The following is an 18994-nucleotide window of genomic DNA, read 5'->3' as shown; positions in this document are numbered from 1 at the left end:
TTTTGCAAGTTCTACCTGTGTGTGCTCAAACTATCAAATACAAGGGCTGTGTCTCAAATGGGTTAAGTCTGTAAGTACAATTATATAGAAATAACAGTTGCATTTCAAAGCCGTTCACAGGTGTTTCTCTGTTATTCATTAATTGCAACCATCAAACATCTACATAGCCAATAGGCGACCATTGAGGTCCTGTTTACGCGACAACATTTCATCTGAAAATGCTAAAACGCAGTGGTAAAAATCTGTGTTTACACAGAAACGCTGTAGTAAGCATGCCAGGCCTGTAGTTGGAGCTATAACTGTCTTGTCCAGAAGTGGCTTTTGGTAGATCTCCGCTGGAGTAGAGTTGGGCCGATCATCTGGTGTATTTGTGAATGCCAAGTGCCTAGTGCAGAAGTGGAACACGGTAGTATGTGACGTTTGCAACTGTTGTATGTGCTAAAGAAAAGCAGAGCTTGAAATCAATGTTTCCACTGAAAAAACTGGCTTACTGTTTACATGACAATGGTGGCGGCAGCTTTCGGAAAAATTCCACTCTGGGGGCTGTTTCTAAAAGTTTGCGTTACAGGTCGGCTAAAACGCTGTTTCCATATAAACTCAAGCCCGAAACCCAACAATACTTTTGCGTCCCACCCCTAAACTGTTGTCGTGTGAATGGCTCGAGTTTGAAAAGTATCTATCATTTCACTATCAACTTTTTAACCGTTTTCAGTGCACCAGCTGAGCAATCACAGTGCATGTTTTTCCATATGGTCAGTGTCAACGCACTTCTTGATCAAAACAGTAAGTAGCCACGTATACATGGACCCAAATATTCCACTTGCATTCGGTTTATTTGCTAAACGGAAAGAATTTAACCTTTGTATACACCTAATTCAGGAAGAAAAGTGCCAATCCGAATGGACATTTAATCGGTTTCACGGGGATGAAATATTCCTTTCCCCAAACCGATTGAGGTATCATGTATCCACTCAAACGAAAAGCTGTCAGGGAGCATTCTCTCAGCTCTTGCTCAGATATGACGGAAGATGCAACTAGAGACGTTCCTCAATTTCAAAAATGGCGGCGAGCAGTCAGCACTGGAGTGCTGCGGAAAGTTTGTTTTTGATCCAACCTTTGAAAGAACTGAACATGATTTCAAGTTGGACGGATGAAAAAATCGCAATACGAGTCATTCCAACAAGTGAAAGAAAAACTCTTTTATAAATCACGTGATGTTTAGGTTTTTCTGAGTCTGCCCTATTGACTATCCTGTTTGATTACAGCGGCGCATGTAGACCAGAGATTGGAATATTACTTTCCGTGTATACTATTGTTTTCGTGAAAGTCATTCAGAAAGATTCCATTCAGAAAGATGAAAAACTCCTCATGTAACCGTGGCTGGCTAGTGTAAGCACAGAAATGTGTGATCTGGGACACAGCCACAGCCTTAGTGTTTAATTGGTTGTATTAGCTTAGAAGGCTAAAAACAACTGAAACTAACTTTCTGACACTGTTTTCAATGCAGTCGACTCAGATGTGACATTATTTCCATCTCAGACATGAGACCTCCCAGGTATATGGACCTCACCATTAGTCTAAAAACAAATTTTCAAGGTCTTGAACAAAAATTTTATTACAATTGGATTTATTCCAAGAAAATTCCAGCAGGTATCATTTAACTACCTGATACACCAGTTTTTTAAAGTCCTCAGCACACTCTGGTTAGGACTAGAGTTTGGTGGTCTTCTCTACAAAATAAGCTTAGAGGCACAGCAACCTCCCCCTCAGACAAACCCTCTTCTAGTTACACTTATGCTGCAATACTCCATCATAACACAGTACTTTATAAAATTCAAGACAAGAAAAAGGACACAAAGAAAAGTCTCCCCATCAATCTCGCCTGTGCCCGAGGCCTTGGACAAACCTCTTTGAAGAGGAGAAGATTTAAATTCCACTTAAAATACTCTCCATCTTAATTCAAAGACATAAAACTGAGACTCCTTGTTCTTATTTTATTGTGTCGTCAAACTGCTGGAAAGTCTGTATCACAGAGGAGGGGTACAGCACTTAAGAGGAAGAATAAAGAGCAAAAAGTGGGGCGAGTAGGGAGAAGAAGAACAACAGTGACAGAGAGGGAGACAAAGAGTGTCAAATGAGAGGGAAATAAACAGAGAGTAATATAGAACCACTTCTGTGATCACTGTGGGTTTGACAGGGAAATTTGTACTTTTTCTCTAATGTTCTTGACGCTGTATTATCATCCCACGCCACCCACCTCGCTACATCAGAGCCCAACACCCAACGCCACCGCAGCGGCCTAATTAGCCAAGTACCAGGGCTGCCGGCCCAAAGAGGACCAGTGTTTCATCAGGCTCTCTTTTGCTCTGAAACTCCATTAACCTTTTGGTAAGACCGTTGCTTTGATATCTCAGCTGTTTACAGCCCCCCTCCACTTTCTGAAAGCGTTATGTTTCAGGTGCTTGGCTGACTGCTCGGACTAAATATAGGCACGATGTTAGATTTCCCTGGAAAGGGAGACACTCTAGGGGCAAGGGGTTTGCACTGTGTGTGTTTCCTTGTACTTACAGACTTAAGAGGACGAAATGTTCTCAGATGAGGAGACAGATGAATAAAAAGTTATAGAAATGAGAGTCCAACTTTTAAACACAGTTCATTTATGGGCTGTATTTTAAAACTTTGACTAAAACTTAAGATCTGAGACTGAGGTAGGATTTTTTGTTAGTGTATTTCATCTGATATCATTGGAGTTAGTGGGGTGTGACAAAAAAAAACTACAACTCAGCATTTTTCATCATTAAAATTGCTAGAAAAGTTATTTGAGTAAACTTAGAGACTACGTTGTTGGCAACTGTCTGTCTCCAATTAAAGAAAAATACAGAAGATCCACAATGTGACACCATCACTAAGCAAAAAATAAAAAGTAGCCCCTGGTCTCTAGAGTTACGGGTGAAAGTATCAGTGAGTAACCCTGACCCCTGAACTTTTACTGTGTTTTACACAATATAATGTGTCAGTCATTCCTCCAGGATCATTCCATACACACCATCAGTGTCACCACACGACTTTCCATGTGACTATTAATACAAATTAGTGATGACAGATATGACATGGCTGTATGTTTAGGGTTTGGTTTACAGGTTCATACAAGCAAAGCTGCGTGTGTGTGTCTGTTTGAACTTACTTCTCTATCTTTGTGGGGACTTAAGACTCTTTTAGCATCTGGACATTTTGGATTGACCCAAGGAGATTACACTTCTGGATTGGGTTTTGGTGATGTTATACTTTGGTGTTGGAGTTCAATATGTCGATAAAGGTCCCCACAAGGATAGAAGTACAAGCCTGTGTGTGTATGTGTTACCTTATGTGAATAGTGAAGTTTGAGGATTACCTGTGCCTTTGTTGCGGTCCACAAAGCAGTACTTCAGCTCATATTCTTTCAGAATTTCATGGACCTCCTGTGAAAAGAGAGAAGAGGAAAATAAGATTTAATCTGAGAAATCATCACTAAACCCTACAGCAACAGTAAGGCCTTTACTTTTATTTATGAATTAGTCGTAGTTTGGCTGATTTCAGTCGTCCAGACTTTTAGAGTCAGAATAGACAATGCCAGCAAAAAAGCTGTAGGAAAGAGAATCAGTAAATGAAAACCTGAAGTATAATGTGATTTTTAACTCTAAAGTAAGATAATGTTTGGACTTAAACATGATTGAAGTGTTAAATCTTATGTTACTTCCACCTGAGGGTATGCTGACCAGAATAGCATTGCCACTGAGGTGTTACTGACTGTTGAATCTGAAGAATTAGTTTTGGCTGAATCAATATTTCATTTTTTTTCTTTTGTGTTATTTTTTTTTTCATTTTTTTTCCTTGTTTGCAGAGGACAGGACAGTGGATAGAGCAGGAAACAGGAGGAGAGTGAGGAGTGAGATACCAGGAAGGTGCCACAGGATGGAACTGAACCTAGACAGCAAGGCTACACCAGCGGCCCAAATGTTTCATTTTTAAGTAAACAAAATCCTCCTGAGAAGCACCATTAACTAGCTGAACAATTTTGGAAAATAATGTATTTGCTATTTTTTTTGTACCAATATTGCGATTATGATTTAGCATGCAATTCTATTTTTCATCTTCTGAAATATTCACGAAACACAAGCAATAAATCACTGAATAGTATGACCAACACGACAAAGAATACTGTCAACATATAAACAAGTCTTACTTGCACTTTCAAATTGAAAAAGAAAAAAAAATGCTGAAATATTACGGTCCTTCAGTTGTCAGAGTAATGAGCCATACAGAAACAAAGGAGTATGGCACTGCCAGCCATAATCATTCTGCTGTATGGATCTCTGTAGCTCACAGTGTTTTTTTTTGCCAGAAAAACCAGTATATTGACTTTTGCTGGTTTTAAGGAGGAACAAGTACAAGCATTCCCTCCAGGTCTGTGTACATGAAACTTTTTTTAAATTGCAGCCTTTGCAATTTAAGAATTGCATTCTACTACATTGCGATGTCAGTTTCAATTTGATTATTTGTTCAGCCCTACTAAAAAGTTTCATTGACCAGTTCACAAGTCTTTTTGAAGTTTGACATTTAGACCCAGGGCTCAACTTGGCAAAACTCACAAGACCCATCCTGGTCCCAGCTTTGAAATCTATGTTGATACAACATGGGGACCAGTTTTGAAGAACTATGGGCTGAGCGCTTTAAATTCGCAGGCTCAATTTTGACCCCATGCTGATTGCTCTTATGGGTTTCATGCAGTATATCAATTGGTGTTAGTGGAGGACAACTCTGGCTCCAAACTGAATGAAACAAACACAAAATAAAACACTTTTATTAATGAATAAACTAAAGTCCATCTCTATTTTCTGAGTCTCCATGTATTCCAGGTCTTAACCACGAGTTCTGCAATCCAAGGCAAGCCATACATCTGGATCAGGGTGAGACATTAACTTTTTTGCTCACCAGCCACTGTGGTTCCCCAGATTTACTAGCCTCTCAGCATTTTCACTAGCCACAATTTTGATGTTGGATGATATATTTGATATTTATTAACAGTAATTTTTCAGCAATAAACTAAGTACCATATTTTCTGGACAATAAGTCACTCTGGAGTATAATCATACTGTTTTTTTTTTTTAAGTCATATCAGTCAAAAAATGCGTCATGAAGAGGAAAACGACATATATAAGTCACACTGGACCATAAGTTTCATTTGTTTAGAATGATTTGGTTTGTTCACAGTATTTCCAGAGTGAACTTTTTACATATAACTTTGATTAATGTTTGTATATTAGGAGGTTTGAATATTGTTCCAACAGCTCCTCATATCTGTGACCAGTTTCTCTTCTCTAGGCTCCTCGACGCCCACGGCCCCCCACTGCCCAGGCGCTAAACACCGGAAGCTGTCACGTTATCCAAGACGGAGGCTGGAGATGAGCGCGTCTGAGCGTCTGTCAGCAGTTACATCAGCAGAAGACTTTGCAAATGGACCAATGAGCTAGCACTGTGTGCAGGCAGTGCTCATGGGAGTTGTGTCGTAGTCTTGTACTGCAATGGGTTTAGTAATTCAGATGCCATTTCAGAAAACTACAACTAAATAATTCAACCCGCCAAAGTGGCTAGTAGGAGTGATGATGTTACTAGCCACAGCTGAAATTCACCCGCATTTGGCAGGTTGTTAATGTTAAGCCCTGATCTGGATAGTCAGGATTTGTCATTAAAACACAGCAATGATTGTATTTTCATTAACTTCTACTTTTATGTCATCAATTATTTTTATTTGATTAATTTTTATTGTGTTTTCATATGGATTTTCTGGTTACTTTTGAGTAAGTATTTTTACTGTCACAGCAAAAAAAACACCTGAATTTCAATAAAACAACTATTAAAATTTTCCTTATTTTCTTCATGAAATGTTGTTCTCAAGCCGTCTCTTTCCTTCATGGTAAAACTCTTTGATGGAAGACTTCCTCTGATTGCAGTAATTTGCCTCTGAAGGGTAATTATGTTGTGAAAAAAGAATACTTTCTTAAGATGACAGGCTTTCTTCCTCCTGTCAGGCTTATAATAACAGCAGCCCACCACACTGCACAGGAATCCACAGGAGAGGCAGAAACACTCACACATACACAGCTGCATATCAGTTATAAATCAGGAATATATTTTTTGAAGTAGGGTGTAGTTTGTTCTAATAAAGACATGGTTTATGTCATCTCTGGAAGGAAAATTTAGGAGGAAATGACAAAAAATGGGAGAAACGATCCTTACACCCTCTGAGAGTGTATTACAACCTCCACTGCAGACCATTAACGTTCAGTTATTCTCCTGGTACCTTCCTAAACAGTTTCACTGCTAACATCACAATGAGTCCAAGTGACAGCACAAAATGTTCAGGAATTAGAGAACTCATTTTTGTTCTTGTGACATGAGTAACCTTATGGATCAAGCCACAGTCAAATGTGTCAGAGAGCACAACAGGTCGAGCAGGAACACGGTGTAGGCGGACGGCTGAACAGTGAACAACAGAACGAAACAACCACAGCGCTAAAACAACCTGAAAGACACAGTCTAAACCCTGAGGGAATGCTGAGGTCACTGCAGCATTATGCAATTATTGTTGAGTGCCACAAAAGACGGGATGTAACGGCAATTTGATGCACAACAGGCAGGACTTTGAGACTGTTTCATCCTCAGGGCAGACACACTAAATTCACCATCATTAATGCATGATGCAGAAAACCATCTTCCTCTTTCTGTTTTTCACTTCTTCTCAACTTTTTTTTTTCTCATTATGTTCCTGTCAACTTTTATTAACTATTTTTCAACTGAATAGCCTACATTTCCGAGAGCTCAAAAGTATGAATAGGCTTTAAAATGTGAACAAAAGGAGAGAAAAGAGCATTATCAGTCGCTCTTTGTGAATCTGATTGGCATTTGGGAGGATGCCTCTGTTCTCTATTGTCAACTAATGTAGCTTAAATCCTTTGCTTTTATCACTTCATCCTATGTTTGTATCCTTTATTATCTAATGATGAATACACAGAGGAGGACTTTGCTATTTTTAATGGACCATTTTATGTTGTGGTGTAAACAATCACCTTTTTTTCATGAGGATGAAAGCAGCTTTGACATTTTAAAGGGTTGTGTAGATGGACGGCTCACAACAAGCAAAACACAATCCCATTAATGAAAACTGCAATATGTCCTCACATTATATCCAGTGACTGAACAAAAAGCTGGACCTTGAAAAGCACCGGAGCTGAAAACATAAATAGCAAGAGAAATATGAGGTTCTCAGCGTATGCCGACCTATTGTTGCATGGGTTCTTAACGCTTTTATTCAACAAATAAAAACCTGTCCTGTCTCTCAATAAAGGAAAAATAATATTAATTATAATTCAGTCAGGACCATAACCATCAAAAGAATCCATCAATTGTTTGTAAAAATTTAAGTTTGGCAGTATGGCTCTGCTCAGGGAGCTCCCTGCCCTTTAACTTGCCCATGAGGAATTGAAATTATTGTTTACTAACAAAAACTAGCTCCTAATACAGGGGTGGCCAACCTGCAGCTTGCAAGCCACATGCGGCTCTTTGATCCATTCATTACTGTAATGAGTAGTGGTGTACCAATCAATCTAAATTATTGATATATTGATGTTGTGATCAGTATTGATCAATACTTGGGTGATGAGATTGATACTTGAGTTTCAGTTTCTTTTCTGGACTTGCATATGTGCTCATAGCTATCTAGATAGGAAGATAGATGAAACTTGGTCTTTTCTGCAGTAAAAACAGAAACTTGTCTAAGACACGGCTCCAAGTACAAATTGAAGCACGCTTACAAACGCAATAAATGTCATTTCAAAATTTGGAAGTGTATTGAATTTCATCTTATGTCCTTTCGTTTATGTGCGAGAGGAAGTGTGTTTTTGATGTGGTTCTTTGTAGTACCACGGTAATATTTGTGGCTCTTGGTCTGTGACTGGTTGGCCACCCCTGTCCTATTACAAGCTTGCTGTTCATAAAAACCTGTCACTTACTGTATTTGAGGTAAACAAACGCCCGTAGTGCAATCTGAGGAAATACAGCTTACTGTTAAAAAGAATAAATTTCATCTCAGCTGATCATGTCCAAGTGAGCTGATGAGTTTTTTTTTTCTCTATCTCACCACTCACCATCCATCCATTCTACCCACTCATGTAAACCATGAGTAGGCATGTTGAGTTATCAGTAAAGGACATGCAAGGCAGCCCACATAGAGTCCGCCAACACACCATTAGAAAGAACAAATTAAAATCTCAGAAAAGAGGACAAACAGAAAAAGTAATACACTTTAATCGTTTGGATATTTGCCTCATGTACACCTACTATCTGATCTAACTGCACTGCTAAGATGTGGAGGGGAAAAAAAGAGTCAAAACAATGCAAAAAAAGTATGTTTTCTGAATTCCATGGAGTCCATTTTACTTTTTTTTGTTTGTTGATTTAACTTTTTTTTCCCCTTTTTTTTGTACAAGGTTCAAATCTGCTGATGTATTGAAGATGCTCCGACCAATCTCCCTGAGAAACCTGAGTCCTTGACTCAACATTGTAAATGTCTGGCTTGAATGTTAAAAAAAAAAGCTGAATTGAGTAAACACTAACAAACTTAAATTAATTTTAAAAACTGACTCACATGTGACATACACTTTTTAGAAAAATGTGGCTCCTGATACAGTCTGCAGACATCATCATTATCATTCAACTCTTCACTTGGTCTGGTGTCACAAAAGCAAACTAAAAATCGCAAAAATCAGAACTACCAAAAGAGTTGCAATTTAAATCAAATCGGCACCCCAAAAATCATTTAAATAAACGAATCGGGATAAAAGCATATCACCCCAGCCCTAGAAAACCTGATTCCTGACATTAATGAAAGACGAAAGGAGGATACATAAAGCAGGAACTTTAATGAGAAAATGAGTGCAGGGTTGTCAAAACAAGTAAAAGCTGCCAATTTCGCAGATGAATACGCTGCACAAATGGCCTCTGGTTCTGCCTTTTCAGGTGCAGAATGGGAAATAGTGTCAGTGCTCCAGTGGACATTATACAGAAACTGACTCTACTTTGTGAATTCAAACAAAATTCAAACATCAAATTAACTAAAACTTCCTGTGGTTAAAACGACATAAAGGCTGCCTTTAAGAGTCCAGACTTCCCTGGCTTCAATCTGCCCCAAATTATTGTCATTTTGAGCACACTGTGTTGCATTTGTCTTGATATTCTAGTTTGTTTCACCTTATTTCCTTTAACCTTTGATGTTTTATTGATTCTTCACTCTGGGTACATCCCATCACGCTGTTCTACGATGTTTCAATGTTCCGCTAGGTTTCATTGAGATTCCCCTGACGCTATTTCAACAGCCTTCTAATTAATGCTGCCATAATAGCTTAGTGCGACTACAAGTGTTTCAAAACAGGAGAAAAGAGGGCTGCCTGTAGCTTTGAATTCATAGATACAGCAAACACTCATTATCCAAAACAAAATACATGAAATGCAAATTACAAGACCCTCATCTTTAATTAAAAAGCTTCAATTTATTGCCTCTTATCACTACAGTGATGAGACTGAGATCATACGGTGTGTTTGGGCACAAGATGGAAAAAAGCTACTTGTGTTTCCTGTTCAAGGGCGATCTAGAGTAGGTTTCTCTTTTAAAAGCTGTTACACAACCGAGCATGTTAGTGAAGTCAACGCTTTGCTGTTTCCTCTGTTTGAACGCCGTGAGATGCTGACATTTCCAGCAAGTCTCATCAGTGCCCCTGCACCAGCCTGAAGCCAGGGGCAAATATCTGTGATGCACACATACTATATCATACACACACATACACACACGCGCACACACGCACGCACACACACACACACACACACACACACACACACACACACACACACACACACACACACACACACACACACACACACACACACAACACTTAGCATTAAACTGGAGTAGCCTGAGGAAATGGGTTTGATAAGGAATGTGATAGCAGCCTTATCTAACACCTGCTACAAACATGGATCCTGCAGGCACATGGAAGCTTCATGAAGGTACATGAAATAACGAGCACACAAATCAGCTGATCGTCAGCCTGAAGTGTTGAGAATGAAAGATTTGCTCTCAGCTGTGCACCTGCAAACTGCTGCTCACTTCTTTCACCTACCTTTTCCTGCTTCAAAATCTGCAAACAACTGCCTTAAAAGTGTCCTCAGTTTTATCTTACAATGTATTAATTATGGCACTGAAATGACTCACATTCTAAATCATGTAAACATTTACATTTTCTATCAAGAGCACAAACAAAACCAAAGTTTATGTTGACTACATCTGGGCTGTGCAAAGCCTGCTCGTATAGAGCTAAAGCGCTGTACATTCTGCAGAAACTCAACAGCTTTTACAGCTGTCGTCTGTAAATTTATATATTTTCCATGACGTGAAGACTTGCTTCATGAACATACAGAGTTCAAAAGACGCATTATCCTCCTGACTACGAGTAGTTCAAATTTGTACTCTCTGGAGGACATTTGTAAACCTAAATATATTCCACTTACTTCACACTACTGAATAAACTCCTCATGCCATCTACAGAGGACATTTAGGGCTTTTCAATGATACCAAATGTGAAGGGGTGGGGCTTTGGTACTTTTCTCTTTTTCATTAAAGAAAATGGCATCCATCAGTGGAAGTGCAATTTATGGGAAGAGGAAAAGTAAGTGTATAAAACTTTTTAATGAGCAAATTTTCGCTTGAAATTTTGGTGGCATATTTTATATGGGACTCTTAACAACACATTTGAACATTGTCTGAATGATTTTTACTGTATTTTAGCATTGTAATATACTAGTAATATACATAATATCTGAAATATGAAAAAAAACTTTTTTTTCCAAAAAAATGTGTTCAGTATTCTAATAACCTCACAAAGATTGGGGACTCTTAAAATCTTTGTGATTGGACAATTTTTTTTTTCCTGGTAGTCAGGAGAATATAGGACAAAAGACTAGTTTAAAGAAAAAACTAAAATGGTGCAGAAAAAAATAATAAGGGACTAAAAAAGGCAGGTCAAAAGAGTCTTAAAAACATGAAGAAAAAAATACTGACATATTTTCCTCATATCGCCCCTTATTGGAGAACATTTTTCTTTAGAAGTAGCAGATTATGCTTATGTTTACGCAGCATGTAACAGTCCAGAAAACTGATCATGTGAACTGTGATGATCGCACAAGTATGTTTGATCACACTTAGTAACTGATTTTTTAAGAAAACGCTGAAAGAAATGAAGTATTTAAATGTTATATTTACAGTTGATAAATATGTCAGCAAGAGCTGCTTGATCATTTTTGCAAAATCAGATGTGTTGAAAAAAGTTTTGACACTCCTGCTCTAAAGGATTAAGCACGAACTGTTGAGTGATAGCTCAAGTAAATGTCTTTGTTGAGCCTTAAAGTAAACGTACAGGTTTGCAGAGAATTCAGCCGTTAGTAAGCCGGCTCATTCACTGCCAACAGCGCCAGAACAAAGACTTATAATAGCATCGCTGTGAGGCAGGAAATATCAATCCAGGGTCTTGGCTTTGCTGCTCCCTCATTAGAGGGTAAATCTATCAAACTCAATCAAATTTAATAAACTCTATTCAGAGATGAATATTTGCAGAACATTTTTAAGGTTTACATTCAGCATAAATGTTATCTGTAAATTAAAATAAGGATAACTTAAGAAGAGAAGGTGAATGAAATCAAGTAAAGTAGGAGGCAATACTTAATGAGGCACAACAGACAGTAACAGGTTCTCAAAAATGGTTTGTTTGAAAAAATAAAAAATAAAAAAATAATTACACAAACATAACTGTCAAACAGTTTTTTCTCAGTGATTTCACTTTACTTCCTTAAACTCAGTGATTAAACAAAAAAGAAGTTAAAATCAGTTCTCTCACGTGATCTGTAATTATGATTGCCCACAAAATTCAAAGTGCATAATATCAAAAGAAAACCTTCATTTAAATACAATAGTCCAAAAGGCTAAAAGATAAAGACTCTTTGAAAAGAAAAGCTTATCTGCGTAGAGTCGTTGATATAAAAGTAGATTCCAATGTCGGTTCGTTCACTCAGCTCGCCATCTTCCCACACCAGAAGGAAAAGGAAACCCAAAAAACTGGCCAATTCCAAATTAAACCAATATTTGGTACGTTGTCTCATCTCATCCCGCACTTCTCAGACACAGAATATAAATTCAGTAATCATGCGTGTCATTATATAAGCTCACCTGGCACAACCTAGCCTCAAAGTATAAGTTTAGTTACTTTGCTGGTTACTTTGGCTGATTAAACAACTGGCAATGTATGATAACTTTACCTTATAGAGAATAATTTGTTTATCAACAACGGCGGATGCGTGCGCTACTTGGGTGCAGAAGCACTGCAGAGTATAATGGTTTGTCAACCGATGTGGAGGAGTTAACCACCAAAAAACACATTTTTTAACCTAATGTCATCACTTTGACGGCCGGTTAAATGCTCCCAGGTTTTTGAAATAGCAGCAAGTGGACAGACATTAGGTAGACAGACGTTTTTAGCAGAGAAACCTAGCGTGTACCCAGAGAGGAAACACAACTCTCACTCGATGCTCATGACTGAATTATCCGTGGACACTTATCAGACTGTGACAGACCAGGATGTAAAAATTGTTTCATAATATTCCCTAATTTTACTTTGGTCATAAAATCTGTTTCTGTTAATCATAATTTAAAGGTTCACTCACTATTTACTGTCCATATTAAGTCCATGTATGGTCAGAACCTCAGCCCCAAATCAAGTTTTTCATTAAATAAGCAAAGTCAAATCTGTATTTTGAGTATCAGCAGTTATTATTGCTTGTTTGTAGTCAAACCTGGTTAACTGAGGTTGGATAAAGAATACACATTTAATTACACACGCAGACGTCACTGGTGTATCAGTGTAAAGAGTGACCCCATTAACTGGTGACTCTTGACCGTTAATCACAGCTGCCGTCGGATGAAAGTCACCAGGTGTCATGGTCGCTATTAACGCTGAAACACCGGTTGCGCTGTAACGGTCGAAACTTGACAGAAGTTGCCTCTATTGAGAAGTATTGTTTTTGACAGCTGTCCACAGAAAAACCGTACATTTTGATGCTTCTAACAGGTTGAATTTAGTGTTTAAAAAACGCTAACTCGTGAATGAATGGAGTTAAATGCTGCTTCTGGGGTCGAGATGCGTGTGCATCTTTATTACGACGTAGACTGATAATCCCTTTATAATGCACATTTATCTTTCCAGGTAAGTGGCAAAATAACTGCTTGTGACCTGGGTTGCACATGTCTTCAAGAATCACCCAAGGATCTGATTCTTCGATAGCACCCAATCACATCGTCTGCTTTCCTCTTTGTGCACAGCTTCACTCATTACTCCTTTTAATGTGCCAGGTCAACTTTCACAGAAACGCACATCAGTGATCAGATGTAGCTTGGATTGTATCTTGTTTTATGCCGTTTAGGGTAAAAAGTCAGCTTGATGATTGAAGCTCTGTCAGTCTAAGAAGAAAATGTTTGTTCAAAAGTTAGAGCATAAGCAAACATCCCAGCACCACATCTGTGCACTCACAGCCCAGAAAACAAATCCTGCCCTGAGTACTACACAACCTTCTTACCTTTCAATCTTTCTTTCAGTGCTTAATGCAAATTAGCAAATCAACAGCTAAATCCTGTTTAACCTGGCCATGAACTTTAACACAACTGCTCTTTTTCTGAGGGTTGGAACAAATAAATAGTCCTGAAAAGCAGCTACTAATTTCTACTACTAACTAATTTGAAGACAGCAGAGTGGGTTGGAAAAGCTTTTTTCTGGAACAAATGGCACCATTTAGCATCCACCCTGCTGCTCTCTCTTTGAAAAGATGATACCTAATCCATTGCAAGAGTTATGTATTTGTGAAATGTTTCAGGAGGTGAAACCAGAGAAAGAGTGTGAAAAAGAAGTGAGTAGAAATCCTGTAATTTCGATTAGTTAACAAGTGTTATTTAACTCACACCTTCTTCTGTCAATCTCCCACAAATAAAGAGCAAATGGACTGCAAATTGCCTTTCAGATGGTTAATGTGTTTTTTGACCCCTCCATCTGGCAGCTTGACAGTTTAGGTTTTTCTGTCTCTTGATACATCCTGTAAAGTCTCTTTGGAGCAAATCCTGTTTGATACATTAGTTAGTGTACAAGGCAGTAGATGCTAGGTAAGAAAAAACTTGGGCTAATATTTTCCACTTTTGAAAATCTCTCCCTTTTTCTCAAAAACACATACACTAATATCACCAATAAGGAAAGAAAAACGTGCCTGTGAGTGTGCGTGTCACAGAGGTTTGGATGGAGGAAGTGGAGATTACAGGACAAACACACTCTGCATGGCCTCCTTACCGGCAGCGACTGTGTCCTTGACCCACTGACAGAGTGAAAGAGCTACAGAGAGAACACACAGAGGATAAAGGAAAGGTCTGCCAGCGCACAGGAGGCGACTCCCACACTCGACACGACTGGAAGGTGTTGAAATCATTAAAGCCACAATAACTGGAGAAGCCCTGCTCTTTGCTCAGAGGTGTAACCAGCTGGGGTGTGTCACGAGTTACAGCAAATCTTTAAAACGCATTTTAATCCTGGATTTCAAAACCTTAAAACTCCAATCTAAAGGTGCTGCTAGGACTACCTGTTTTGCATTAATTGCAGTGACACCTCTGGCTGGAACTGGTAGTGTTTTTCCAGGATGAAGCTATCATCAACAACTGATGTATCTGAGAGGTTCATTTGTTTTAGAAGCACATTAATTGGGGGCAGATCTTCTTTTTAACACTACTTTTTCTCTGTTTAAGACAACTTTTAACCAGATACAAAGCGTGTAAATATTTCTCATTACCTAGCGCTGTTGTTTGAAACGTAATGTGCAACTGAAGTGAATCCTGGTTATGTTCTACCCATAGGCTGTATAAAACATGGACGTAGTCTCGCTGACGTCACCCGTCTGTTTCTGAAACGGAAAATGAAGCACATTGGCTATAGCAGCCATATTGGTAGTGGCAAGGGCTTGGCCTACGGCCATAGGGCGCTGGCCGTCACGTGACCCTCAGCTGTGCCTCTTATTGGGGGAGCTTGCGATCTTAATATCCCCTGAACGGCTGTGTTAGAAAAAATTTCAACCCCCGTACAGCGGGAGCCAGTAGTAAAATTAGCGACTCAGACGGGAGACGTTTTTGAACCTGGCTATAAATAGGTTAATTTCTGCTTTGAAAATGGCTTTTTTTGGCTTGGTGTGTTTGTGACTTCTGCTACTTCCGGAGCCAGCCTCAAGCGAACACTCAAGAAACAGCAGATTTTAGCACTTCCGCATTGTCTCATATTCTCAGACTGGAGGTTGCCGCTTGGTTCTACCAGGGCTCATCCGCCAACTCCAACCTCACCAAGCAGAGCTAACGTAACGTCACTCTTCATTTCACTGATAAGCCCCGTTTCCAACAAGCAGTCAGGTTTAGAACAGTACGGTTTGGTACGGGTTAGCGCGGTTAAGCTTGGTCCTGTTTGCGTTTCCACAGCCAACAGTGCCCCCTCGTGGAAGGGAGCTTGTAAGCTGGATGCCGACAGCCGCAACACATCATACCCTGTTAAGCTTTGTTAGAGAGAAGACTCTGTGCCCCTAGGAGAAATGAAGCTGCTGTTGCACGGTAAGTGACGATTCTTTTGACCAATCAACAGTCTGTAGTGTTGTAGCTCCAGCTTCCGAGATGGAATCAGTTTGGTCTTGCACCCCCAGGGAAGGGTGCCAAAAATGGAACAGCTTGGTCATGTGTCTTGGTTATTTGGGGGTCTGTGTCTGGATTAGTCAGTGGAAACACCGTAAAATGCGTGCCATGCCGAGACGAACCGAAGTGAACCACTTAGTGGAAATGGGGCTTTAGACTCTTCAGTTCTATCAGACCACTGCAGAATAATTGCTGCATGTGGGTTGGAGCGCAAATTTTTACAAACAACTTAACCTGAGTTTTAGTCTGTGCGCTATCATTCCCCCGTTTAGCTTTTTTCTACTCTTCTGGCCTTTTTTTATTTGCCACTCCAGCTCCTGTGTCCACTATTACAATTCAAGATATTGTTTTCTTCAAGAAAGGACAGGTCTTGCTTCTCACTGCAAAACTTTGCCACCCAACGTAATGTCGTGGTGTAAATGGAATGGTCAGGTTGTCAGACAGGAAAAAAAAGCATTTAGAAATAACCAGTTTGGGTGCTGATTATCTCATTTTAAACCATTGATTATTAACATTTAAATAAATAAAATGTTAAACTATTCCAAGTCCTCACAGTACCTTTAAAAGAAATTAAGATGCTGAATTTGTTTAGCCCATGGATGTATAAGGAATACCTGAATCTGTACAACTCAGAGTATCACACACTTCTTTGTTAGCTTCTTGCTTACTTATGAATCCAAAACCACCCACAGTTTCAGATAAGTTCAGGAGGCACATGGAGCAAAGCCATAAACAAGTGTTTAGTTGAACCTTGCCTTCCAACCACAGTCTTTCTGAAACACTATGCAAGACTTTCTTGATGCTGCTGTTCAAAATCTTCAATTCTGATGATTTACTCAGAGCTCTAAAAATGTTTTCCACGCAGAAACATCTGACTTACAGATGTCGTTCTGCAATGTGAGAAGATGTTCAGATGTGAAAAAGTGTTTTTGGACCTTTGGGCATCCCTTGTAGTCGTGGTTAAATTGTTTCACCACTAAATCAAATTAGCTTCAAAGCTTGGGGCATGTCCTGAAAGCATGATCTATCAGCTTCTTTCCTGCACAGCATCGATCTCTCTTCATGCTAAATGACCCGACTTGTTGTTAAAGCCACCAGAGGTAAACGCCTGTCAACAAAGCCAAGTAGGTGGCAAAAATCTGTTTGCATAGACACGTCAAATGTCTGTATTTTTCAGAGGTAAAACAGCTTTAGCAGATGATTTCAAGGATACGAATGGTTTCAATCATGCACTGTCATATGTTCCTCGTTAAACTGGCTTCAAATGAACATAAAACATCTAGAGTTTAACAGCTGCAATCAGTTATAACACATATTTAACAATTATTTTTGTGTTCATCAAAAATTACAACAATGCATCACTGATAGATTGGAGAACAATGTTTACCATTTGGCCTAGGCCAAGGTTTTACTGGGTGTGCGCGTGCGTGTGTGTGTGTGTGTGTGTGTGTGTGTGTGTGTGTGTGTGTGTGTGTGTGTGTGTGTGTGTGTGTGTGTGTGTGTGTGTTGTCTCTGCGTATGACAGGTGGCTCAATCCATGCACACCACAGATCACTGGCCTATCAAACGCGTGCCAGGAGAGCTTTGTGGAAAACGTGCATGATCACATATTGAGAGCAGATGAGCATGAATATACACACACGAGTCCAGACAGCTCTCTTTCTCTCGTCCTTCAGTCTTCTCTCTCAGAAACAATTTTTCAGGACTTTTCACACCTCATATGCCAGTTTAACCCCCTCTCTCCACACTGGAACTGGTTAAATCCTCGATTTAACAAGTTTGTTTTGAACTCTCTCCTCTTCTGTTCTCTTTATCTCATTTTTTTCTTCAGCCTGGCACGCTTTTCAGCAATTTTTCTCTTCCTGTCCTTGAGATTCTAACCAAACCCCTTCATCCTTTCCCTCAATTGTATCCTGCTGTCTTTTTTCTCTCTTATGTCTGGACAAAACAACAGTTGTCTGGTTAAATTTTCATGCTGAGGAAGGGATGGAGAATATAAAACACAGAATCAGATCTGTGCTGGTCTCAGTCAACATTTTAAGGTCTTGTTTTTTTTGCTGATGTTTTCTTTTTTTTCCATGTTTTGCTTGCCTGTTGTAAATTGTTTGCTGATTTATACTAATGTATGGAAAAGGTGAACTGCCTGAGCAGGCTTTGAACATTTCATGGGCTACTTAAAAAGTTTGCTATGTGCTTGATTTCTAACACTGCATCATCAGAGCTTGAATACTTGGCAAATATTGGCAAATACACAGAAGAGCAAAGGCCACCATTTTCCATGATGGATATTTTTTGCCAATATTTCTGTCACCAATTTAAGAAAAACATTTGCACTTATTCTGGTTCTTCACTTGATAGCACTTGTTTGCTAATGTGTGTAATCTGTTTTGTGTTGCAGAAAACTCACTGACTTATTCTTTAAAGCAGAAAAAAAAGTAGCAACTATTAGTGTTGAAAGATGTGCACAGGTATTTATAAAAACAACTGTAAAAGCTGGAGTATGTATGCCAGGCTAGTAGCTGGTGATGTAACTTTGTATCAAATAAACACTGAAGAGCACCATGTTCCTGCCCAGCAGCAAACCCTGGTCTAAAAATAAAAAGCCCATACACAAGTTCTAAAATCTGCAGTTCTTCAAGAGTCCACTTGAAACCACATACAGCTGGTTTTACAGTAACATCTTTACACCCTGGTTCGAAAAAACAGCTTAGATCTGAGTTTTTCCAATGGCACGCAATGTACTCTCATGATTTTTTTCACATTTAAGGACTTGGCTGATTTGACTGACAGGTGGGCACCTTGTAGCTGTCTGTAAAGAGGCTTAAGTCCCGCCTCTTGGCTCATCTTAACATAAACAATGCTAGGTTGAGTTCAGCTTTTCCAAAACAGCCTGATGCCAAAAGGCTTAAAAAACTCTGTATCAGAAACAAATGGATGATGTCACGGACACTGCTACCATACATTATCCAGTCTGCGCTGACTTCACACAAAGGTTGTCTTCACCACAGGAGTAAGTACAAATAAGAAGACAATGGTGAACTTTTGAAAGCAGTTATGAAAAGGTTGATGTGATGAGTTATGTTAAAATGCTTTGAGTGCTTGAAAGACTAGAAAAATTGATATAACAACACATTTCATCTAGCATTTACT

At 39.1% G+C, this 18994-nt stretch overlaps 1 protein-coding gene across 1 annotated transcript in view; it reads right to left on the bottom strand.

Moving 5' to 3' along the window:
* The window catches only part of raver2 (ribonucleoprotein, PTB-binding 2), a 105836-nt gene that overhangs the window by 66009 nt on the left and 20833 nt on the right, over positions 1-18994 (bottom strand). The window contains exon 3 of the mRNA XM_074667967.1: positions 3392-3458. Within this exon, the coding sequence (XP_074524068.1) occupies positions 3392-3458 (67 nt within the window). The remainder of the gene's footprint in view (positions 1-3391; positions 3459-18994) is intronic.

Source organism: Halichoeres trimaculatus, unplaced genomic scaffold (genome assembly GCF_033239565.1).
Source record: "Halichoeres trimaculatus isolate MK-OKI-2021-1 unplaced genomic scaffold, fHalTri1.1 fHalTri1_scaffold_4, whole genome shotgun sequence".
NCBI lineage: Eukaryota > Metazoa > Chordata > Actinopteri > Labriformes > Labridae > Halichoeres > Halichoeres trimaculatus.
The sequence above is the reverse complement of the archived record's forward strand: the minus strand, read 5'-3'. Positions and strand labels throughout refer to the sequence as shown.